Source organism: Pecten maximus, chromosome 2, assembly GCF_902652985.1.
Source record: "Pecten maximus chromosome 2, xPecMax1.1, whole genome shotgun sequence".
Lineage (NCBI taxonomy): Eukaryota > Metazoa > Mollusca > Bivalvia > Pectinida > Pectinidae > Pecten > Pecten maximus.
Genome location: NC_047016.1, coordinates 49,330,565 through 49,357,508, shown reverse-complemented (window position 1 = coordinate 49,357,508; position 26,944 = coordinate 49,330,565). Strand labels below are relative to the sequence as shown.

Sequence of the window (26,944 nt, the reverse complement as noted above, 5' to 3'; positions counted from 1 at the left end):
AATTAATCTTAACAAACATAGCTTTATGATATTCGGTTGTAGCTTTAAAGAACCTTCCTGTTCCGCATCGTATTTAATTATCTTATGACACTTTCTAGACAGCATGGTTAACAATTAGGCAATATTAACATTAAATAAGTCTTAGTCTAAATCATTGAGACGAAGAAATATGATTCTTAAAAGAAAATAAAAAAATTTAACCCATAGGGATGATTCGTTTTGGAAGCGCTGTCAAGGTTAGTTTATATTTTAAAACCTAAACATTTAAGGATTGTATCTGCTCTAACCCCCCAGCTCAGCTTGAAGCATTTTGGGATTGGGACGACTGGTTTGCCCGTTGTTTGTATAATGTGACCGGGTGGGGTGTCCTGCTGGGTGTTTTCGGCAGTATGCTTCAGTGAGGTAACACTATAAAGTCAGCAGCAGTTCCGTGCTATCACAAGGAGACGAACATAAACATACATCAGCCTTCCTAAATAAACACCCATACACCTCATACATGCATCTCGGACACAGAGGAGGCTGTCTTTAAATGACCATAGCTATTGATAGGACGTGTAACAAAACAAAAACAAACTAAACACGTTCACTGTTACGAAGTTCCGTTGACTTCATTTTATTTTTCATCCATTTAAGCTTTAGAAATTTATACACAAATTATTGATTATTAATGTGCTGAGCGAACCGTCCACATCACAATTGACGAGTATAAACGACAATTGTATATTTATCCTGATAAACAAAGAGATAAAAGTATTTGGTGATAACAATAGCATTGGTGATAACAATAGTGTATCACTGCTGTCCTAGCCTTTCCATTGTTCGCGTTTTGATGTGGTAATTTCTGTCATAGGACAACATTTCAGACATGAAGTTCAGGATTCTTATGAGTATCATTCTGCTGGGTAACGTATGATTCTATTGTCTGTATGTGAGCACTATAAACTATTTATTTATATATTCGTCAACCAAATTCAGTGATATACTATACAAGATATGCGTAAAAGGTTGACATTTATATGTGTCGCTATGGTTCTGAAATAAATAAACCTGCCACACATTGGCGCGTGATTTCTTAAACAATACATTATCATGTGACATTGACGACGTCATAGCGTCAAAATGGCTGTCAATCTATTTATAATGTTATTACAAATCCGATAAAAAAACAAACGTTTTAGGGGATTCGGTATATCAAAGGAAATATATAAGTATAGGATCGATTTGATTTGACATTTATTCGTTCAAAAGTGCACCGCTTTGTAGACAACAATTCAAATTGCGCTATTTCCTAAATAATTAAATGGCAAAGATTCCATTTCAACAAAATTTATTGCGTTAGAAGGAAATGGTCTGATATTTCATTAACTTAATTATTCTCTCCGAGTATATTGTCTCTTACAAAAGGACCGCGGTGGCCGAGTGGTTAAGGTGTCCCGGCACTTTATCACTAGTCCCTCCACCTCTTGGTTGCGAGTTCGAAACCTACGTGGGGCAGTTGCCAGGTACTGACCTGTAGGCCGGTGGTTTTTCTCCGGGTACTTCGGCTTTCCTCCACCTCCAAAACCTGGCACGTCCTTAAATGACCCTGGCTGTTAATAGGACGTTAAACAAAAACAAACCAAACCAAATCTTACAAGTATTTTTTTTTTTTTTTTATATTGTCAATGTTATGTAAATGCATATAATAATGCATGTGTATGATACTGACGAGTCGGAAAGACTCGAAGTTAATAAAGAACTTGAAGAACTTGAACTTGATATCAGGCAAAGCCTATGTAAGCCATTTCCACAATCCTGATATGATATTTATTACAACAAAACATTTAAACAGTCAATATTGTGTTACGTTCTCCTATACATTAAACATGTATTTCAGTTTCAGTGATGAATTCGATTTTCATTGTAATAAATATGAATTTATTTCTTCATAATGATGAAAACCGCGTAATAAGTTGGTTTCTGAGTTTTTATCTTGAAACATTAAAAATTGGATATACAAAGAGGGGCTGTTCTGAGGTTTATCTGCAAAGTTACATGATCGCGAAATAGGTCAAAGTCCAGGTCACTAGCAAAGCTGACACAAAATGATATAGTGTTACCTCCCTTTGCCCTATTTGAAATATGTGAAATATGTTTGTATTTGTTTGAGAAAATTGAATTTAACTGGATTTTAATCCTATTCTTTTTCTTGTACTCATCATCTACTATCATCTTTTAGCCATGAGGTAGATAATAATATAATGATAAAAGACTTTATTTAGGGTCGATGACACTTTGAGTCACAAGACTCTTCTTCCAAGTGGTCGACATTTTCATGTACAATATTTACAACACGTAAAATTAGAGCAGCATATATACAAACACTGATATCACATTAAGGCAAATTAAAGAAATGTATAGATAAAAGGTGTCAAGATGAAAATTGTACTGATTTGTATCAAACACATGTGACGCATAAGTATCATGCCATCTATTTAAAATAAGTATCAAAAAGGTTTACTCCATACGGAATATGGTATGTAGTTTAAAGTTTCTACAAAATCAAATAAATAACAAAATATATTAATAATTAAATGAATAAGTGTAAATGGTGACAGGGGGTTGTCTAAATTATTGAAATATATTTGGACTTCAAATGAATGATAGAGACGATGGAGGCACTATTAATGAAACATAGCTGAGATATGAAGTTGTGCGAGTCTACGGAAGACAATTATATTACCCAAAATCACGATCTACGGCACCTTAACGCCTAGCCGGATATACATATTGAACTTGCAACTTATACCACTGCGCCACATCCACATTCTTAAAAAAAGAAAATGGTTTCCTTTCATTGCAGTCTCGGGTGTAAAGTCTACGTATAAATACATAGGAACGCCTTCTTCTCTGCGAAATGCATACTCTTCTTGCCATAGCAGAAATGGCAGACTGGTGACATATGGGGACGATCTCAAAAGCGTTATACAGAATTGGAACTCTCCAGTAAATATCAGTATTTGGACTGGTACATTCCGATTGCTCTCATCTTGGATTAAATTTGTCGGTAAGTGTACGATTACATGTTTTATGTTTGAGGTTTAACTAATTAACCAGACAGTTCTGAGTGTTACCTTCATACGCTTGTATTCCATATCACACAAATAAGATCACTTATCTGATTTTTTTTTAATCCAAAATTTCTTAATTATTATGTATATATTTCCTTGTACATTTTTACATGTGCGTTTTGTGAATGAATTGACATTTTTATAAGAGTATATACGTTTAAGATTTACCCCCCCCCCCCCCCCCCCCCGTATGACGTAATGGAAGAGTTCTAGAAAGACAAAACAGTTGTATGGCATAGTTTTATTAATGCATTATGTTCATATCTATCATTTGATTCATAATTTTTTTTTTTAAATATGCTATTTATTTCAGCGTACTTTTATGATTTCCAGCTTCAGATTATTTAAACAGAAATATCAAGGTATTGGTATATACCTCTTTAATCAATAACTGAGATACCTATATTATTTTTACCTGTCCACCTCTGTACTTGGTTTGGTGTTACAGGATGTCACAAATATTACCCACATCCAGATCCTAACAGGTCTTTGGTGTTCCTAGCCAACACGTCGGCAGCCGCTTGTGCAATCCACTGTAATAGATACAACAATAAATATTTTGCTTTACAGGTAAGTCATGGAATGCCAATATATAAAAGATTTTATTTTATTCTTTCTTTCTTTTTCGGCATAGCCGTATAATATTATTTTGGCCCCGGATATGACGCGACAGGGGCGTTACTGGTCAAGATGATGTATGTGATTGGTCAATGTAGCGGTAAATGCAAAATGCATATATGCAGTTAAAATCGAAACAAAGTTAAGATTGAATGCAAGCTGAATAGGTGGATGTATCTTTTCAAATGACAAATTAATACAATTATATTCCTGATTTATTATCACCAAAAATGATTCAAACTGATATAATTTTTATCATTTTTTTATCCGTGCTGAAACGCACTAGTTCGTTAATTTATTTCACCAGCAGTTTTACATTATAACCACCAGCATTAAAACTATGCCGTTTATCTTTTTTTTAAAGACATTTTCTTGTTTCTATTTGTTTATTTATTTTTTTTTTTTTCTTTTCTAAATCAAGAAAATTTGGAAAAACGTTAAAACAATGGCATGTATTGAGTATAATGTTTATTATTATTCAAGAATTGTTTTTGAAGACACTCGTGTAAAAATCCTGTGTAAACCAGTTAAAACATTGTTTTAAAATATAGAGCTATATATTTAGTATTTTACGGTCATTCTGCATTATCCCGTAGTCAAGACAATTTATATTATTTTGCATTCAGGGTAAGCGATGCGCATGCGTTGGATCTAGTGACGTAATCCTCAGGACACCTAACGCTGGATGTAACTTTACATGTGATGGGTCCCATTTGTCCGAGCCATGTGGCAGTATTACACTAAACAACTGGAGTCTTTACACCAGAGGTGCACTCATATGCATTGAGAAGTATCTTATAGTTTCCTCAATATTATGCAATGATATTTTCATTTTGAATAACGAGAGTCACAGGTAACCTTTTCTTGTGTTTATCAATGAATATTAAGTATATCCAGATATTTCTTCAAGCGAAACCATTTTTAAATATGCTTTTTTTGATTTGGGAGAATTTGGTGAAAGATATATACACCGAAATCTGTCATGTAAACAAAGGTAGAATCCTACAAATGTTCTCAAAAATATTTTCGGGATAATGATAACAAGCCCATATCCATCAAGAATTATTTGTCTAAGCATGCTTTCTTTGTTTAATCTGGTATGTGTTGCAATGGTACAATGATATATAGAGATGACGAAAATAGTAGAAATAGTATTTTCCAAGTCTCTCCAAACTGCTTCCAAAGTATTGAAAAGAAATGGGAAATTCCATTGCATTTATAACTAGAGTAGAAATGAACTACAGCATATAATCTGATTTCGAGAATGATAATATATTCACTTGTCCGTGAGGGCGTAGCTGTATCGCACCCACTGTGACATGCCAACTCGGGAAAGCAAGTTCATTCGTGTTAATATCAAGAAAGAGGAAATTCAAACCTTGAAGATCGAACTCGTCTCGCGTGTTTTTAATCATTATAGATGATTGTCCTACGCTGATACATATAAAAATCTAGATTATTTTGAAGAAAAGATTATTCTCATAATACAATAAATATGATATTCTTACAGTGACGTTCGGTCAGGACACGACAGCTTTTTCAGACCACTGTATAGCAGGCTTGTGTAATGGCGAACACGGCATGACTTTACATGGATCGAACTGCACTGCGTCTTTCCATGGTGTTTGTAAGTATACGATCCTAACAATGATATCCATATAAAAATCAGCTTGCTTTGATATATTACAAGTATATATTTACATTTGATCCGCATTTCCCAATTGACACAATGCTAAGAGGCAGTTGCCACCATACGCCTATAACACACAGTGCCTCAGGCTATAACACCCAGTGGGTCATGTGACATTAAAAAGGCGGTTGTTTTTTATTGGTTCAGTTCTTTGAATACGGAAGATGGAATAACATCCCAAGAGAAAATAGAATCTGTAGTCTGTGTAACCTGAATGAAATAGGAGACGAATTCCATTATCTATTTAATTGTAGCGATCATCAAATAGCATTAAACAGAAAAAAAATATATCTAGATACTATTATGAAAGACCAAGTACATTCAAATTTAATACACTTTTTAATTTTGTAGTAGACGATGAATTGAAATCACTTGTGAAATTAATTAAAGAAATAAGTATACGACTCAACAATATTTAAGATAATCTCTTGCTTAACAAATGTATCGATGTATTATATCATATGTCCTGTACAAATTTTGTATGTATATAATTCTCTACACTTTATATGTTTATGAGAATAAAATATTGTCATTGTCATTGTCATTTCAAAGTTGACGGAAATGGTAATACAATGTAAATATAAGTATTGAACAGTGGTTTTAATGTTGTTATAGTCGATATGGCAGCAAGATGTATGGTGGGCAAATGTAGCATGGGAAACCCTAACCTAACGGGTTCCCATGCCATTTGCCCACCATACATCTTGCTGCCATATCGACAATAACAACATTGAAACCACTGTTCATTGCTTATATAGTGTCTGTTTCTTTCTATTAGATGTTTGTTTGTTTGTTTGAAATATAAAGATTCTTTAATTGTCCAAATTAGCTGTCCTCATTTCCATCCCCGTAAACGATCTATAGAACTTAGGTCTTTGAGAACTTTCGAATTTTATAGAAGAGCGATATTCATGTTTGATACATTACCGAGCTCTCTTTCGTACATGAACATCATGGTTGGGAGACCGGAAAAAAAAAACAAGAAGCTTAAATCCGAAGTCATATGACGGTCGGGAAACATAAATAGCTTATAACCTAAAGAAATAAAAAATAACTCGGAGAATTTTTTTTTTTTTTTTTTTTGGACAGGTAGTAACGGCGATCAACTACGTAACACCTCCGACTGGAGTTCGTCATTGAAGTCATGTGTATCGACATATGGGTCTTACCTAGTTACCAACGTGGCGGGGATATGCTGGTCAATGCATCATTACGGCTGGAAGAAATTTTGGACAGGACAGTTCCGGGGTGTGGCACAACACCAAGGTGACGTATACTATTAAACACTTAAACGGTAATAGAGTATAAAATATGAAATAAGTGATAGGGTATATGACCAAGTATTGAACAAAATTCTTCTCACTAGGGTCAATAAATCAATAAAACACATATAAAAACTCTGCTTACTATGACTATTCAATAAATCATACATGATACAACTCTGCTCATTATAACCATTCAATACGTCTTTAGAAAACGTCTTACTAGGTAATTCATCAAATAAAAAAACTCTTTCTAACTAGGAAAAACCAATACATCATATACAAATTCTACTCACTAAGGCTATTCAATAAATCATATGAATAAATACTAAATAATTGTTTTTATATAATCTTTTGTTTGCACGATTCCAGATGTTTACCCGAATAAAATGTACCTTAAACTGAAAGTTCTGTCATGAATCAATTGAGGTATATTGTTATTTTTTCAATTATGATAACCTAGGGCTGAAAATTACGTTGATAGGGGCAGAATGTATTGAATGACCGTCGCACAACTCTTTTGTCATGCCAGAACTCAGCAATGATGCCAGGGGCAAAATGTTTTACAAATTGAAAAATGTTTTTGAGGCCATCAGTTAATTCCATAGTTTTCTTTACCTTCACTTGCTATGCGATTCTTAGCTAACATGTTAGATACAGAAATCATAGGAAAATGAATGCAATCTTAAGACAGAAATTCGATATTTGCATTGTTCTGTACATGTTTACATAAATGTAATGATATCCGTAATTTAAAATCATAGGCATGCCTAGTTCTTCATTTATATATATATATAGTTATATATTAGTATATTGTAAAATAAGTATATTTCCTGAAAGCCTTATGGATACAAAAAGCACGTTCATTTCTTCAAATCCTAATATGTTCAGCTATCCAGATATATATTTTGAAATAAGTACATGTATCCTTATTGCTTCATATCCGTATTTGAAATCTCAAATTTATTGCAAAGATAAATCTCATATAATTTGTAAAATACACAACATATTGATTTCACCAAAAACAGTTGATCATACGTCAAACAGTTGATCGTATGTCGAAATGTCACTCTGACGTCATTCCTGAAAAAAGCATATTGTTTAGGGGGGGGGGGGGGGGGGGGGGGGGGGTAATGTCGATTTTGAATATGATATAGATACAGGTTTTATTTTCTAGGCTCCGATTTGCCAAATGTACATATCGTCGGATGTTCACTGCTTCACATTGAAACAACTACCCATAACGAAACGACTCCCTTACGTAACTCGGTCGGGTGTGAGACTGAACTACGACCCTACATATGTAAACTTAATGACTATGGTAAGTAAATACCGAGAGAGTAGGCAGAGTGATGTATAAAGTGAAACTTGCAAACATGCGCTATGTAAATTTTCATTAAATTGATTTCAATAAAATCATCCAACATGTTTACTCACAAGCATAGGGCATGTTGAACATCATACTGAGCAAACGTCTTAGTGTAGAAATTAGCACTTCGTTGCTTTATTTTTTTTTTATTTATTTATTTATTTATTTATTTATTTATTTATCAACATCCAGGTAAAATTTAATTCAATGAACAAAATAATGTTGAAATCATTTAATATGTCTGAGATATTAATATTAGTATGCATTTTGAATATTTATCATTAATAGATTTTGTAATTTCCTCCTAGCCAATGACAAAATCAGTTTTTTCGACAGAACATATTTTGTATTTTGTTGTTGTATAAAGAAACGGACACGATATCAACTGTTGACACCACGGGAACAACCCTTTTTAACAGAATATCCATTTCCACACAACTTAGCCTTATAAATTCAGTGAGTATACGTTCAAATCTTATGAAAGTGTTACCAGTTCGGAACGTACACAAGTATGATATTTTCTTTTCCAAATTATCTAATTTACAAACATATATTACATTGATTAGAATATGAAGTTGAGGTATGTTAAGGCCCGTTTCCTATTTATCTGCCTTCCCGTCTTGATTTCCTCACTTTTGGTCCCTAGTATCGCTAGCCCTAGAAGGACGACACGGCCGTATGATGCAGTTTTTATTCGCCATTTAAATTTTCTAATACTCTTCCTTTTGAATCTATTGTACAGTTTCTTCTGTTTCTTGTGCGTTCAACAATACCATTTTGTTATCGACACGGTTTCCTAAGATGTAAATCCATTCTAATAAAGATTTTAAATCCACTAGTAACCGGGGTTACAACCACTTTTCCAATATTTACTATTTTATATTACTGATGTTATAAGCAACACTAATTCAGCTACATTTCATCTAAATATAATTATATATAAAATATGCTATACATGTGTCTTATTAATTTCTAACAGACAGAGGAAACAGTCAATTCCTCAAGAACCCCAATCAAATCTGCAGTAAATAAGGATTCGCCGATCAGTGAAGGTGAGATGATTTTATTTTAACATGATATAATATTCATCAAAATTTAGAAAAACTAGTTTTGAAAAATTAATGGTGACGCGTTACTGGTTTACCAATTCACGTTTAAAGATGCGACATAGGGAGCCATATCGATGTATTGACAAAACAGTAATTCCACTTCAACATCCATAAAACAAGATATTAACTAAAAATAGATTTTATAAAGTACAAAAAGGAAAAACAAAGGCGTTTCAAAAGGGAGCGCATCTACAGCTTCGTCGATTACACCCACTATGCCAAGCTAGGTCAAATCTTGGTGTCACATCCTCAAAACAACTACCAGTGTTTTATTCTGTAACAACGGAAGAGTCTTTCATATCAACGAGCATCCAACATGTCAGAAAGAAAATTAGCAATGACCCAACAATCAAATACTAATTGGATATCGGAGCGAAATGTTGACTGTTCAAAGACGTATTGTAATCTTTGTGCTTGGCTGAGTCAGAATGTCTGACATTGAATTAAGCCTGTAGGTTTATCATGTTTATATCAAATGATTTTTTTTATTTGTATCGCTTCATTAAGCTGGAATACGAAGCTTGCTATGCACTTTAAAACTAGTTAATTTTTTTTTCCTATTGTAATATAAATAAATCCATTGCAAAGTTGTAGTGCCTAAAGTTGCCTCTCATCGGATGTTGAGCGTGACCGGAAAACATCACAGCCAGAGTCACCCTCTAACGAATATGTCTAAATTATTCATTATAAGCATAAATTTTGCATCAATTCTGTGCAACTGAATCTTAAACCAGGATACACGTGTGTTTAGTATGAAAGATATTCTGCGTGACATAATGTGGGTCACGTGTCAGTGGATTCATGCTTGGTGCAGATCATATTTTCGTCGTTATCACTGATAGAATGGTATACAAATATATTTTCCTGTGTAATTATATATAATCATGTATATATGTGTAAGGTTATGAATGCGTCAACGATTTTCAATGAAGTATAATATTCTCCTTATCAAGCCTATCAAAGAAGCCTTAACAGCAGGATCTGTTCATCCTTAGGTACAAATGAATAGCATTCGTGCTACTATGTTGACATATCTGATCAATAACATAATATCAATAGAAATTGTAAAGTAAATTATTGATAACAGTAAATTACTCCTTTGTCAATACACAAAATATGATACTAATTAAATCTTCGAAAATAGTCAATTATGAAATGCACTATAGATAAATAGAAGTTGTGTATCGACCTTGTCGGCCGGAAAGAAGCCGAGTATCATTTAAGTTAACAATCATCCATTTTGATGCATTACGGGTGAGTATTTCAATGATAAAAGTATATATTATAAGTCTACATAAAGTATCTAGTATTATATATTAAATGGAAGTCTAGATGTGAATATGAGCTGTGAATGTTAGCTTTGATTTATTATCCAGGTAATGTAATATTTGTTAGATTTAAACAGTCTAATATTTCGTGGTTGTCCCAATTGGAACCATTTTGCGACATTTCCCATACATTTGTTTGTATTTTTTTAGTTGAAGTAAGTTGTTTGGTTAAAGAAGCATCTTTAAGAATATCTCTTTTTCATGTTATAACTAAAATACAGTAAATGTCAATGCACAGGTATTAAAAAATGTATGTTTAATACCAATCGATATTTGACTTTTTTACAAGAAAATGTCTATACAGAAATTGAACCTGATACTGTACAGCATATTTTAACATAGTTGCTAGACTGTATATGCATGCAGATGTCTGTTTTTACAGTGGATTGATTCTGTTGATTAAGTTCGTAATAAATTTTGTTAAAACATGGAATTGGGGATCAATATATATATTGCTTTACCTCTTAGCTCTATTTTCTAATGATCTGATAAACATCAATACAAAATGTCTAGATTTGAGTCATCTCGACATTTCTAGCACCCAGTCATAAATCAGATATGTGATGCAGGGTTATTTATCCCTCTTGCATAAAGTTGTATTATGTAATTGTGTGCAAGACTCCACTTATATATGATAATTGATCACCATTGTCGTTCTGGTCTACGTCAAGTTACAAATCGCCCTTAAAAAGCGACCTCTTTGAACTTTTACATTCGCAGCTCACTTGTCATAGATGGCAGGCACCAGCTAGTCCAATCGGAAAGCCTCTTTTTGCTTAACACACTGGTGTAATTCACATTTGCGGAGTTCCGAATGGAAGTTAGACTTAGTACATTGTGATGATGCACTTGCCTAGATTATTAAACGTGTATGTCATCAAATTATTCTGTTTGATGTTGAAGGTGCTGTTGTAGCGATCGTGATAGGTCCTGTCCTTACTGCCTGTGCATTGGTTGGTATCCTGTACCTGCGGAGAAGGTAATTCTAACATATATACATTCTCATCTCTTAGATGTGAAATCTTGTAATCTTCATCAACTGAATTATCGCGATAAATGCTTAATGAATCTATGTAAGATATTATGTTAATAAGATTATAGTAATAATTCGGTATAAAGACTGTAACTGTAAACTGTAGATATCTAAATACTGAAAACAATTTCTGCGTTTTGTTCTTTTTGCTTATTTTTTCAAATGTCCTCATATTTGTATGCATTCGGTATAATGTATGCAAAAAGTGAATATATATTGAGGTATATACCGTGCTGACAGTGGTCAATTTTCATCCCTTGTAGAAAAATTTGGTGTTTCCAAACTTTGAGTATTGGTCAAGCTGTCTGCAACCAATCATATGACTCATCATTCATCAACAAACCTGATCACCAAGAGGATCATCACAGCTATGACGAAATAGAGCATAAGTCCGACCAAACTGATGACGCTGAAGGGGAGAACGCAACTACTGATGACATATACGCACACCCGACTTTTGACTATAAAGTGGAAGACATCGATGGTGAAGATAGTAAAAGGTCGTATCTAGATATGGGGGGATCGCTGGCCAAACAGCGAGACACTATCACGGAAACAGATGAAGAATATGTGTATATGGGGGACGATGTCTCCAACAAATGCGAGGACAATGAAGACAAAGACATGTACAGCTTTATGACACCAAGACACTCAGTTTCCTGACACAAATGACAAACAAAAAAATAAAGATAGATCGTTGAAATCTTTACACATTTATGAAGCGAATGTATTTTTTATTCCACAACAGCTGTAAAATAATTATATATATAATCTATATCAACTTATATCGATCATCCTAACTGAACCCCGGCCATCTTGGTGAAAGGCGAGTGTGCTTCCACTGCACCAACGAAAATATTTCCATACAAACGCTTACATTAGTTTTCGGCTACAACTCATTATATGTATTTTTACAGAGAAAACTGGGGGCGATATTACATAAATAGACATAAATTAGGAATTTAGGATCAAGTCAAAATATTAAAACTAGTAAAATCTTAACGTTGCAACAGTCGTGATGACTAACATTTCAATGTTCGTTTTCTTATTATTTATTTATGTATATATCTATCTATCTATTATTGGGTGTAGGGGTGGGAAAAGAGGGTTTGATTGGTGTTAATTTTGTTGTTTTCTATTTTCTTTCTACCCAATATGTTTATTGTGACATAAGTTATCCCTCAGTACTTTTACAGTAGATACACTTCAGCCTCTGTAAATAATCAATCTAGTCCTATGTAACTTGTATGATTATGCTACACCTACAGTGAATAAAGGTATCAAACAACAAGCAAATAAGTGTCAACTTATCCATTTTCAAATAACTGTTTTATGAAATATTTATTTCATCGACCTTAGCTATACACTTGTTTTTCTTAGGATCATTAATCGTGACAATTTAGTGACAAATCTTCAATTAATCATTTTTCGATGGAAAAGGAAAAAAAAGTTTTCTTGGAAAAACACGATATAAACAAAAAAGTAATGTACTTTAAACAACTATGAAAGACATCAGGAGCGCGTATTGATGACGTCAGAATTGTGCCCATGGAAACGGTGACACTCCAACGTCAAAATAGCTGTTCCAGCGTCGATTATGAATAAATTAAATTCATCTTACGTAAATGACGTAAATATATGCAATGGATATCTCGAAATCAACAGCTAACATTAATTATTCTGTGTATATAGAATATACATGATATTGATACACGTAAAAATGTATTAATAATTTTCACCGCCGTTTTCATATTTATTAGGTAGCAGGTTAAGGTATGTGTATACATTTTGTATATATATATTATACTGGTAGATTGTTATTGATGTATCAATAACCGTTACAAAACAATACAGACACTGACAGCACGTGAATATTATCTTCATAAACCAGATGATTAACTACGTCAAATTTAAAATTCTTTATGAATACGAGATCTTCTTCTTCTTCTTCTTCATATGGCTTAAATCAATTTCTGATTATTTCGTCCAAACGATTCAGAATTAAATTTTCGGTGCTTTGCGGATCGATTAGGATTGATATCATTATATAATACATACTATATACAATGTATGTATATATTTATTACTTTGTAACTGTTCTTGTTTTCTATTTAACGGTACAAATAGTTTTCCCAAGAGAAGATAGATTAATATACATATATGTAGAATAAGTTACTAGTTTTCTCTTGATTTTCCAAACTTGTGAAAGTGATTTGACTGTATATGAAAATATATATATAATAGAAAATGTTAACAACAAAAATAAGTAAAAGGTATATCTGACAATCTGACTGACATACTTTTGCGGTATTATCTGCAATAATGTTATCAAAACAATTGGAACGTTAAATTCATTAATATTGTAAACGGTTATATTGATGAGGCAGTATATCTGTATAAGAAAGTCGATTGCTTATATGATCATTCTATAAATATGAAACCTTATAAATTTTCCATAAAAATCGTGGTCGATGTTTCTTTTCATTATGTTTTTATTTTGTGTTTCATAGAGGATTACTGTCATAATCAAGATAGGAATTGGATATTGTGTCTGACACAATAGCTGTCCTCTCGGAGCGGATTTGCCACGCTACTGTCATTAAAGTACAAGATGTTTTTAATTACGTTGATTGCAACGTGATTATCATTTTAATTCCCCCAGTCAAAACAGTTTTTTATCTGGAAAGTGCTGGCGTCAGGAAAGCAGAAATCAGCGATGAATTCATTATAGCCCGATATCAATCAATATTCCGGAAACTTCAGTTCGAATTATTTCTTTATTTGCAATTTGAATAGTTCGCTCAAATCGTACATTCCTACCTTTAAGAGAGACTATAAAGTCAAAAACAAAAACAGCCTTTTTCTACATCATCTTTTCGTTTAGGTTTCTCTTCCTATTACTTCGAAAAGGCGGTGTTCCAACAATATATTCATTCTTTTTTTTTCTTTTTTTTTTCTGTGGAAAACGAAATTTAACATCATTTTATGTTCACTAATTTCCAGTTTCATAATGATAGTAATGATTGATATTCTTGATATAACAGTGTTACATGTATTTATCTTTATAACTACTTCGCTTAGTTATGTACTTTCGACAGGGCGTTTGAGTTAAGTTCACTGAACGAAATTAGATGTCTTTTATCATAGCTATTGTAATTTTAACCGTATATCATACCTTATCACAATCATAACCGTGTGACCATAGAACCGCCAGACATGCCAACTAACATCAAACTTTATGCATTACTAGGAAAAAGAATTCGTCCCTACGATATCATGATGTTGACCACGAAACATCGTTCGTTACCCTATCTGTTGTTTTTTTTTTTTCAGCAGGCGATATAATATAAGTACATGTACAATCGTGATATTGGAAACAAACCCTTGAATGTTGAATGTACAGAAAGCAGTGGCTTAACGGGAAAATTCACTATAGAACCGTACAGTGTAATAGCACAATAAAAATATTAAATATTGACTAATAAACGTTCAGACAATTACAGTTATTACAAAAAGACAGAATGAAGGTGCGAAAACATGTAATGCATTTTCGTTGACTATGCCCATACATTTACTTTTGTTGAATTTGAATCCTGATTTAAGGTGAAAAGACGACGAAATTTAAATGAATTGTTTAATATAGTAATATAATACGTCGAAACGCTGATTACAATGGGTCAAAAAACAAATTGGCACAAAAAGGACACCAATCGACGTAGTCTTTGATACATCCTTAACTCCAGTTAATTGAATCAACGATCAAATTTTAAAGGTTGTCCGTGGCACAATTCTCAACATCCTTTAGTTTTTAAAAAAAACAAACGTTTACATTTCATGACTCGTGACCTTACTAGACGGTCACCCTCTCACAGACAAAGGTGGCCGGATGCTCACAGTTGTCATCATATAACTTGTCGACTGCTTTGTGTAGGTTGTGCCACACTACTGATGCATAGCCGCAGTTTGCCCCCAGGCCGTTGTATCTTCTATCGTTATCGTTGGGTTGGTTTCGGTTAAACTCAGGAACATCTCCAAACAAGTTCCCATCTTCCCAACGCCACTCTCCTTCCACAACCCTATCCGTGAGACCCAGCAGGTACCCAACCATCTCTGCATCTAAAACATGCGTGAATTACTTATAGTACTACATTTCAAAATTCGCCCAAGAAACTGCATAATATGCAACACGAGCGTGGGATCAGAAGTAAGGTATCCGCTGGTATGCCAGTTATTGATGTTGATTACAATTCACTTTCTTAAAATGAAATGTACATACGCTCATAACACCTCTATCCTGTATCCGTTAGGGAATGGTCTTTTCAAGATGGCGGACCAGTGATGTCAAAGAAGAAACATTTATTCTTGAGTACACATAGACCGTGAGTAGCATTGAGTATAACTCGGAAATACTTGGAATTTATAAAACAGCGTTTATCTGCCATTGAAGTTCATAAAGAACTGTGACTCATTCTCAAAGTTTGGCGGTCTATTTAACTCGGCATCGAGGCTTAATTGGCCGTGTGTTTTGATTTGCTCATATTGAATTATCAAAACAGCCAAGTGCTTATCTGCATTGTCAGAAAGGCTGTCTAGCTCAACAGGGAAATATGATGGATTTTCTGAGGAAAAGTAATCCTAAAGCTTTTTACAGTAAATTCAGGAAAAAGAAAAATATTGTTCATGGTAATCTTAACGAACAAGATTTTTACAATTATTTTAGTGAATTATCAACAACAGAACCTGTGGATAATCCAATGGTCAATGATTTTTTAAATGATTATGACATAAATGTACCAAATAATATGTTTCATGAATTAGATAATCAGATATCTGATAGTGAAGTTCTTAAAGCTATCAGAAACTTGAATAATTCTAAGGCTTGTGGACCAGACTTACTATTAAATGAGTATTTTATTAAAGGAAAAGAGGTACTTTTGCCTTGCTTAGTCAAATTGTTCAATAATATCTTTAAATCTGGTTTTTATCCTTCATCATGGTCATTAGGCAATATTATACCTATCTTCAAGAAAGGTGATAAAAATGATACCAATAATTACAGGGGCATCACACTAGTTAGTTGTTTAGGTAAAATTTTTACATCAATCTTAAATGAGCGCCTAATGAAATTTGATAGTGATTATTCTAAATTAAGTTACGCTCAGTTTGGCTTTAAGAAAAACTTATCTACTGTAGACGCCATTTTTGTTTTACAAACCTTAATAAGTAAAATTTAACAAAAAAAGGAAAAGACTATATTGCTGTTTCATTGATTACAAGAAAGCTTTTGATTTTATAAATAGACAAAATTTGTGGTACAAACTTATTAAAGAAGGTGTTGAAGGGAAAATGTTGAATATTATAAGAGCACTTTATAAAAATGTGAAATGTGTCAAATATAATAATAATATGTCCATTTTTTTTAAAATGTCAAAATGGGTTATTCCAAGGTGAAATAATGTCACCATTATTGTTTTCCATGTATGTCAACGACTGTGAAATGAATTTCCTAACAGAAGGATGTCCATCTATTGAGTTATATACTATTAACTTGTTTTTAATTATGTATGCTGATGATATGGTTTTACTGGCAGAAACTCCCGAGGGACTGCAAAAAATGTTAGATACTTTATTACTTTACACAAAGAAATGGAACCTTACTGTAAACACTACCAAAACTAAAGTAATGGTTTTCCGAAACGGTGGTAAATTAAGAAAAGAAGAAAAGTGGTCATATGGCGGATGTGTATTAGAAACCGTAGATGAATTTAATTATCTGGGGATACAAATGAATTTTAATGGTAAATTTAAGAAAACTCAACAAAAAACAGCTGAACAAGGAAGAAAAGCATTATTTTCAATTTCTGGAGTATCAAAGAAAAATTTGTTTAACGTTGAAACCCAACTACATGTTTTTGATACATACGTCGGTAGTATATTTAACTTTGGGGCTGAAATTTGGGGTTTTCATAAAGTACCGGATATAGAGAAAATCCACTTACAGTTTTTAAAAAGATTATTGGGGGTTAAGAAAAGTACTTCTAATTGTATGATTTACCAAGAATTAGGGAAATTACCTTTTGTAATAGTGAGAAAATTTAGAATTTTTAAAAATTGGTTGAAATTAAAACAAACCGATAACTGTGTGTTAAATGCTTGTTATCAAGATATGTTAGAAAACGGGAATGAATGGTTGAATGAAGTAAAAAAAGAACTGTATAGAATGGGTGTTGGGTATATATGGCAAAATGGGGATATTTATACAGCTGATTATATTATGAATATTGTTAAATGTAGACTATGTGATATATTTATACAAGAATGTAAAGAAAAAATCAATTCATCTTCCAAGTGTTCACTGTACAAGTTTATTAGTGAAAAGTTCTACTTACAGCCATATTTATCAAAACCAATAGGTACTTCTAATTTAAAAGAAATAGCTAGAATTAGATTGTCATCACATAAATTAAATATTGAAATTGGTAGATTTAATAACTTAGAAAGAAATCAAAGAATTTGTTCCTATTGTAATAGTGGAGACATTGAAGATGAATTTCATTTTATTATTAAATGTGAATTTCATTTAGACCTAAGAAAACGTTTTATTAAGAAATATTATTATAATAAACCTAGTATGTACAAATTTATTCAACTTCTAGAAACAGTTAACAAAAAAGATCTTTCAAATTTAGCAAAATATATTAAATACAGTAATAAACAAAGAACAGATTTTTTATTAGTATAAAAAATGTCCTTCTACACTCTACCTGTTGTACAATGTATGTGTTAGTCCGGTTGTGTGTGTGTATGCGAGTGTGTGGTTTTGTATTGTATCATTTCTGTACATGTATATATTTGTTGAACCGATGAGCCGTAAGGCTCAAGGAATAAAGAACTTGAACTTGAGTGACTTTGAAAAGCATTATGATCACAGCCCTATAATCTTTCGAAAAACGAAGGTAAACAATTGTGTTTACGTTACAGACTGGTCTTCACAAATTTTTAGCATAGACACATAATGTTATGAATTGGTTCTAAAGTCCAAGAAGTGATCCGTACTGGTTACAGATTGGTCTCAAATAATACCTGCATCAGGAATGCCTTCTTTTTCCCATGAAAATGAATCTAAATTAAGTGTCCGATCATTATTTTAGATCAATTTGAAACCAAAATAATCACTTTCTGGAACTAACATTTTCTGTCAAAGCTGCTACAAATTTTGGGAAGTTGTTCAAAAGGTGATTAGCTTAATCACTTGATTAGTGAGAATTTATTTCCCATTTGTTGGAAAACCCGTGAGTATATCATCTTCAAATTATGCCAGTTGGAAGAGAATTAAGAATTACAGAATTTTTGTCAAGCTAGTTCGACCAGAAATTATTATATCAGGATTTGAAAAATGTTGTTAAAATGTGATTAGCCTAATCACCTTTTGAACAACTGGGCCCAGCTCGTAAGTATAAAGATAATCACTAGACGGTTTAGATTTGAGCAAAAACAAAAAACAAAATTCACGACAAATCGATGCCGAAATGACGAATTGAACAATTCGCCAAACTTTGCGAAGGATTCAGTTTATGTATTAAACAGCACCAGAAAAACGCCTTAATATAAATTTCAAATATTTCTGCGTAAGACTTGTTAGGGTAACCGTTTAATGATGAATAAGTGTTGGTAACTTAATAGTGTATAAGTTTACCTTCAGCGATACTCTTAGTTCGCCACCCTTAAAAAGATCATTCCCTTACCGGTACGGGACAGTGATGTGATTACGTCTTTTGGTTTACTCTTACCGATAATGTTTTACATATTTCCTCTTGTATGTTGCTTATACAACTGAAAAGATGATTTATTAAATATATCGTATGTACGTTTTTAAAAATGGGTTGACAATGACATACAAACTTACACGTGTCACATTAATTGTGTATAGGGATCGCAATGCTATTTGAACAAGAGTACTACTTTTATAAGCAAACTTACGATTTGCTCTGATGTAGTCGTTTAAGGCTAGAAACGTATCCAGGTCATCAAGGACGGCCATTCTCCCTCCTTCAATGACACATGTAGCTTTTGCGTCATCGAACGTTTTATTATCTTCGTGGACCTTAAAACAATGGTTTTCCATCGTCACGTATCCATCCGTATCACAAACTGCAGGAAATACACAATATAATTAAGCATTGATGTCATTTTTATATGGGATTCTTTTTCTCAAATCAATACGCAACGTCAATTATCGTATTGTGACGTCACATTTTTCGCGCCATTCTCGGATTTTTTTTATGTATTTATAATCATTTTTTCTTTGTTTTCATGGTAAATACTCAAATGTGATTGGTCGAAAAATTCTTTTCATTCTTCTATGAAAGAAATTCCGAGAATGGCGCGAAAAATGTGACGTCACAATACGACAATTTACGTTGCGTATTGATTTGAGAAAAAGAATCCCATTTAAAACCAGTAAAATTGTACATAAAACATGTTTTAAATTAGAAAATCATTTTCAAAAATTAATTATAAGCGTTGATGTCAATTTTTTTTAGTTTCATCGGGGTATGAAACAAATTTTGTTTCAAACTTCTGTAAGAATCCGCTACGCGGATTCATACAGTTTGCAAACAAAATTTGTTTCATACCCCGATGAAACTAAAAAAAAATGACATCAATGCTTAAATGAAAAAAAAATCTTAACCAATCAGAAAGCCGCATTCTGCGTACAAACAATGGAAAATTAATTATTTACATTAAAAAAACAATCACAACAGTACATTTAGTAATCTGAAATGTTTTCCTTTTAATATACAGTAAAACTTCCCTAAGACGAACAGTTTTGGTATCAATTTCCGCTTATGACGCTGTAAGCAGAAATCTCCGAATTAAGCTCGAACTTTATCTTTCAAAATTGTGTTTACAGCATAAAATGATAAACATTAACAAGTCTATGTAAATGGCTAGCGCAATATCGATTTCGCAACAACAGAAGCATATAATTAAGGTACATGTAAATAAAGACTTGTCTTCTGAAATGTAGATATAACATATGAAATATCAGAAGAACAGCTGGTAAATCAAAAGCTTACCAATAGTCATAGCTTCCTGAAATAGGAATAAGTCAATATGGCGTTTTCGATTCCTAGTACTCTTCATGCCAATAAAATAGCTTTTAAGCAAAGGGCACCGAATATCTAATTTTTTATATGTATTATAACTCTTCTTTTAGAGTTCAAGAGTTCCGCTTGATCAACTTTTTTGTAAACAAACGTTCTCCAGGCCGATGCCGACGGCAGCTGTTTGGGAATAATGAAACTTTCCCCTAGAGCCTCTCCCGAGATGTCGATATCTTTAATTTAAAAGAAGTTCATATCTATCTGCCATTAAAGATACACAAGTTATATACAGTTAATAAAAAGTCAGCAGACCTCAAAGTTTAATGTCTGAAATCAATAGAATGATGAATTGTACTCTGGGACCAGGTATAACATTGACTGATCATTCTTTTGGATACTTGTCAATTCGTACATGTATATATCCCCGAACATCTAAATATACTTACCCCTGATAATAAGTTTCATTGAATCGTTAGAATTGAATGTTAATCTTTTCTACATCTTTTCGTTCACTTGATTTTTAGTCATGTTTTTCATGATGCCACAGTCAAACCGTCTACCGTCTTTCTAGTACATAAAGGCTATTTCGTAGTATCAATATTGGCCATAACTTCACAAGGTCGCTTGTGTATCTTGAAAAGTTATGGCCAATATTGATACCACGAAATGACGATTTTCGGTTTTTTCTATTTTCATTCTCAATTTTGTATCTGTATATGTAAGAGTTTGGTTGATCCGGTGTATTTTTCCATAACATTTTATAAGATTTCATTCAATGAAATGAAAATATTCTGCATTGATAAATTATTCTTCACATTCATGATATTGTTTAGTTAAAGATTTATACTGCCATCCACCACACTAGCGTTATAAGATATCTAGGACGATTGTACAACAGACAGAAAGCTGAGTATCACTTCAAATATCAGAAAAATACAGTGAAACCTGACTTTATTGACCCCTGACTTTACTGACCCCTGACTTTAACGACATCCTGTAACATCTGATCATATCCAACAGAACCACGACAAACTCTACTCACATTACCGACACTGACTTTACTGACACCTCACTTTAACGACATACTGTAGCATCTGACCATATCCAACAGAACGACGACAAACTCTACTCGCATTACCGACACTGACTTTACTGACACCTCACTTTATCGACCCCTGACTTTAACGACATCCTGTAACATCTCACCATATTCAACATAACCACGACATGCTCCACTCACTGTCATTGCCGACACTGTCTTAACCGATACACTGTCATATCTGACACATTGACACAGTCCCAGTGTCGGTAAAGTCAGGTTTCACTGTAACAAATTAATTGGACGCCTAATAAAGAGAACCGCAGCAAGAAGGAGATAGAAAAAATGTGGACATGAATGAACTTAAGATGGTATTGAGGTCTTGATATAATTAGATTAAGAAATTAGTAGATTACTATTTGTATATCCTTGAAATAACATAAAATCACCCGTATTTGACCTAGATTTGGATGGCAGATTTCGTCGATGAAGTAGATGTTTACTCTTCCGGAACACCTGGGCGAGTATTTTCTCGTTTTATTTGTTTCAAATTAAAACTACGATTTATTTCAAACGTGTTTATTCTGTTATTGTGGAGATTGATGTAAGTTGACGAAGACAAGAATAAAACATTTAATGTAATTATTTCTCAGATGTACCTTTAGCGAGATCCTTTGGCCCAGCATCTACTTCGGAAGCCTTTTGCTATTATTAACATTTTCACCTGCTATTTATCTTATTACATTAAAACCAAGTAAGCAAACTAGTATTGAATAAACTCGACGAAGCTAGAGTATTTTCAACGCAGAGTAACACAAAAATATAAACTAATATTCTACATCTTGTCAAGGAAAATACCTGCTACATGTATGCTATAAGCATAGATAGAAAATGCTCTGGTAAAAAATAACTTTCATACTTTATATATATAATTATGTAAAATATCATAATTTCAACATTAATCATAATACACGAAAGAGTTGAATAATAGAATCAACTATGACATGTGACGTGGTAGACTGGAAGGCTACTAACAAGAAAAGGGAATTCAAACTACCGAAAACTTACCTACACCTCCGAAAATAAATGGGATATTCATATAATCCTCTTCGTAATACAGCCATCCATGACCAATTCTTTCTTCAGTGGACCATGTGCTATTGTCCTCCCTGAACACGTGACATTCGAGTGATTTATTATTGAAAGCCACAAATACACAACCAGTATGTTTGCTGCACGTGCTCACGCATTCTAAAATGCCCAAAGAGTGGTCTAATATCCAAGGAACTTTTGTTACAAAATGACGCATTAGGTCAGCCCTTTGTATGTATTGTCTCTCCAAAACCTTCATATCGACAACACCTAAAAAAGAGAATAGAACATCATTGGTATTAGTAGCAGTTCGGTCATCCAAATTCCAAGGGATGTTTTCAGTCGCTGTCTATTTAAAAATAACGTGAAACCACTGGATTTCAAAGATACATGTAACGTTAATCTGGAAAGTGTTTTAGAAAATAGTTATTCTATATGGACTCAGGAAAGCTACTGGGTTTGTCTGCTGTATTTGGCCATGAAAGTGATAAAATTAACGGTGCACCACGCGGAACAATTATGCCTGCCTTCACACTGTCTAAGCAGTGTAAAATGCCACATACATGTATGTATATTTCTTTTACTAATTGAAAACTAATCATGACTTACACATGCATGTCAGTATCTTTAAAACAGGTTTCGCAAATTCAAAAGAGAACATTGACATAACTGTACTGTTATTCTAACTTAAAATCTATAAAACGGAGAAAAAATATAAACACAAAATATATACATGAAGACCCTACAGTACAAAGAAGAGAATGCAACTCTAGGACAAATCCGGGATAAGTCACATTCTCAAAATAAGAGCCAGGGCGGAAGCAACAGGCCTTCTAGGCACATCAATAGGCACTGAGCATCTGACTTCATATAACACAAGTAAATAGAATATTTCTGGGTGAGAGCATGACGTCAACCATTTAACTTTCCATTCATCTTCATCAATCTGCACCTCTTGAAACCATATGTTGTTATGGTTCCTTCAGTAGTTGACATCTGACAAGGAAAGCAGGATGCTGGTGATAAGACTTTGGGTATCGAGTCAACTGGGACAAGTGAACACCGTAAGTAGGGAAAGTGGGAATGTTACTATCTAGAAATGGAAAGTTTACAATTGGGAAATTGAAATCATCACGCTAATCATACATCTTAGTTGTAAGGTTATCCATAAGCTGATAACTGATTTTAGACTCGCATTTGATAACGAACCCGCCACAATATCGGTTTCCAATGAGAATATTGACCTACCGCGATGTTACTGCATGGTTTCTGAAACTGCACAAATAACCTATGTGTTTCATTCTGTGAAAAAAATCGAAACAACGTATGAGGAACTACGTCTGCGACATGCAATATATTTATCCTGTTGGTGGAAGAACACAATTTTAGCGGGTTTTTTTTTGTCATTATCATCATGTCTTTTATTTATAAAAGTGGAAACAGATGAGAGCAAAATCTACACCACGATTCTTGCAATGGTCATTGTACAAGGATGATCGGACTAGATATTTCGGAAAGGAAAAACGTAGTCTGCTTCATCAAGATTTGATTAATTTAAATCCCGTGCCTCTATTGATTTTGTGTCAGTAAATATTACATTGTCGATTTGTAATCATTAAGGATAGTGTAATTGTATGTGACACTTGTATAAACTTAATTGGTGACAAGCACACGAGAGAGAATGTTCTTATTCTGTTATGTCTTAATGATTCTTGATAAAATCGGTTAATTTTACCTTTTATCTGTATTTTAAATGTATTCATTTATTTAATGATCAATTTTATTTATTTGATTATTTATTTATTTATCTATTTCTTTTATTTATTTTAATGTATACAATATTCTTTAATAATTTTGTTTTATTAATAAGAATATCTTGCTTACAAAATGTACGATCTATAACAGTCGAGCGGTAGCATCTATCAAAAAGGATTTAAATTTAGAAATAGTCTACCGTAGAATGATCTGTTTGGACTGACAACACATTCAGAAAATACAGACTAGTCTACTGTGTGCATTTGTGCACTCTAGTGATCAACATTAGCAAATAAAAAAAAGGGAAAATTGAACAAAATATTGTTTCGATATGTATTGTAGCAAACTATTCAAGGAAACAGTGTCGTTATGCAAATACTAATTTCGGTTAGAATATCAAGTTTAATGTATGCCTGTATACATACGAAATTTTCATCAATGATTTATTAGTTTTGCTTGTAAGACAATTATCGAGATGTTCGGCATATTGCTTACTTCATTTTAAAAACACATATCCAGTAAAAAGAAAAGAAAAAAAATTAACTTATATACAAAAAAATGTACTGTACTTAAATATCAACTTTGGTCAAATTCAATATCAGCAATCCTAAGCAAGGGGAATGTGGTGAAAAAAATTATTTAGCCAATTTAGAATTAAAACAAATAAAATACAAAAATGGTAAACAAATCAAACAAAAAGAAAATGAAAACCTGGAAGAAATGGTCTACTTACGTGACAGTAGAAGCATAAGCACTGCTATCATACCCAATTTTCTGGCAATCATTATGCTAGTAGATATCCCATATACGGTGGACGTCATTTCTCCTAAGCAGCTGATCCAAAGACTAAGTCACGCATTGCATTACACGTAGTTTATGTTACCTTTGATATTTCAGAACTTGAAACTAATAAGCATTTTTTTTTAGATTTATTCTCCAAAGACTTAAACGTTCCGGTCTGTTGATCGTCACACCAAACTTCCCTCAATGCGTTTCAGCTGGAAACATCGCACTTTCAGCTATTAAATATTGATAGTTTCCTAAGGGTATCGATTTCGTCTCAGAGGATTTTTATTTCTATATACCAGTACATTCATACCTGTTAGGGTTGTTCAACCTGAATTTCCTTCCACCGGTACATCGACATCCCCATGGGTATATTCCTTTAGACAGCTTGTAAAGGGCATCTTTGCGTAACCCGTTTCAGATTCATAGTTGATTCAAGATTAAAATAAAAACGAAATGAGGTTTTTCAGCTTTGTCAATTCCTAAGAGGGGTCGGCCGATTAAATTTTTCCTTTTTTTTTATTGTCAGAGTTCACGCCTTCGGCCAGACCTTTTACTAATAGTCAATTGATGACCATTTACCTAATTAACTAATTGCGTAATTAAAGAACCAAACTTTAACTCAGTTGAAATGAAATATTTACAAACTGATTTTTCTTTCTTCGTAATATGATTGGCCGAATCATAAACTAAACAAGCTACATTTGTATCTTAAACAATGCGAACCCATCGCTATTCAACATAGACCAATATGTAGGGACGATGGTAAGAATGCTCAGAAAAACACTACTTAATATCACAGCAAGAGATAATAGTTGTAAGTAAGAGTTTGAAGTACCAGAACTGTTTACATATATATGATAATTAACTAGATCGGTAGGATGAGAGCGATGAAAATCTATTTATAGTAAGAGTGACCTCAATTTGGATCCCAGGAGATTGAAATGCAAATCTATTCAAGAGATAATAGTTTTGAGTAAATGTATCACGTTTTAGGATAATCAGATATTATTAATGAAGTAAGTAGAGTGAGGATGTCAAACATCTTTTGAGAGTAGCAGACTAGCAGCTCGTGACCTCAATTTTGACCCCAGGAGATTCAACAAGAAGTTCCCCAAAGGATTATGGGCGTTATAGTAAGTGTATGGAGTTCCGAAACTCTGAGCATTCGTGAAGGCGGTGGAGCAAGGATATCGAAAATCTGTTTACAGTTTAGCAACATTAGTCACAACTTTGACCCTAGTTGGATGAAACCTAAACCCTCACAAGAGATAATGGTGGCCTCAATTTTGATACCAGGTGAGTATGGTGGCCTCAATTTTGACCCCGGGTGGGTGTGGTGGCCTCAATTTTGATACCTGGTGGGTATGGTGGCCTCAATTTTGACTCCAGATGGGTGAACCTGAACTCGTAAAAGATATGTTTGTTGTGAATAAGTGTATTAAACATTTTCCTTGTTGCAAAAAAATTATTATGCCTTTCCATGCTAATTTTCTCAAAATCTAGACATTTTGGGGGGAATTCAAATTAAAACATGTCGAAATAAGGATGAGAATATAAATTATTATCTATAAATGTGTAGTGTTAAAGGAATACTCCTATAGTTTTTAGAAGAGAAACTTTACCTGCAAGTAATGATTTTA

At 33.1% G+C, this 26,944-nt stretch overlaps 2 protein-coding genes across 2 annotated transcripts; one reads left to right on the top strand and one right to left on the bottom strand.

Moving 5' to 3' along the window:
• The first annotated feature begins 793 nt into the window (after positions 1-793).
• On the top strand, positions 794-12,807 carry LOC117322353. Its single transcript, XM_033877216.1, has 11 exons — positions 794-905; positions 2,846-3,049; positions 3,562-3,683; positions 4,358-4,499; positions 5,242-5,358; positions 6,511-6,687; positions 7,861-8,004; positions 8,420-8,508; positions 9,032-9,104; positions 11,393-11,468; positions 11,786-12,807. The coding sequence occupies exons 1-11, from the start codon at positions 869-871 to the stop codon at positions 12,183-12,185; spliced, it is 1,581 nt and encodes a 526-aa protein (XP_033733107.1). The 5' UTR covers positions 794-868; the 3' UTR covers positions 12,186-12,807.
• A 2,477-nt stretch (positions 12,808-15,284) lies between these two features.
• Positions 15,285-19,664, bottom strand: LOC117341536 (perlucin-like protein). The gene is made up of 2 exons (XM_033903410.1): positions 19,503-19,664; positions 15,285-15,638 (listed from the first exon to the last, which is right to left on the bottom strand). The coding sequence occupies exons 1-2, from the start codon at positions 19,645-19,647 to the stop codon at positions 15,373-15,375; spliced, it is 411 nt and encodes a 136-aa protein (XP_033759301.1). The 5' UTR covers positions 19,648-19,664; the 3' UTR covers positions 15,285-15,372.
• Between the last annotated feature and the right edge of the window lie 7,280 nt (positions 19,665-26,944).

Coding starts and splice junctions, on each gene's coding strand:
- LOC117341536 (XM_033903410.1), bottom strand. CDS start 19,647: ATGGAAAACCATTGTTTTAAGGTCCACGAAGATAATAAAACGTTCGAT. Junction 15,639..19,502: donor CGACTACATCAGAGCAAATC/GTAAGTTTGCTT, acceptor CGCATGTTTTAG/ATGCAGAGATGGTTGGGTAC.
- LOC117322353 (XM_033877216.1), top strand. CDS start 869: ATGAAGTTCAGGATTCTTATGAGTATCATTCTGCTGG. Junction 4,500..5,241: donor CTGGAGTCTTTACACCAGAG/GTGCACTCATAT, acceptor ATATTCTTACAG/TGACGTTCGGTCAGGACACG. Junction 9,105..11,392: donor GGATTCGCCGATCAGTGAAG/GTGAGATGATTT, acceptor TTGATGTTGAAG/GTGCTGTTGTAGCGATCGTG.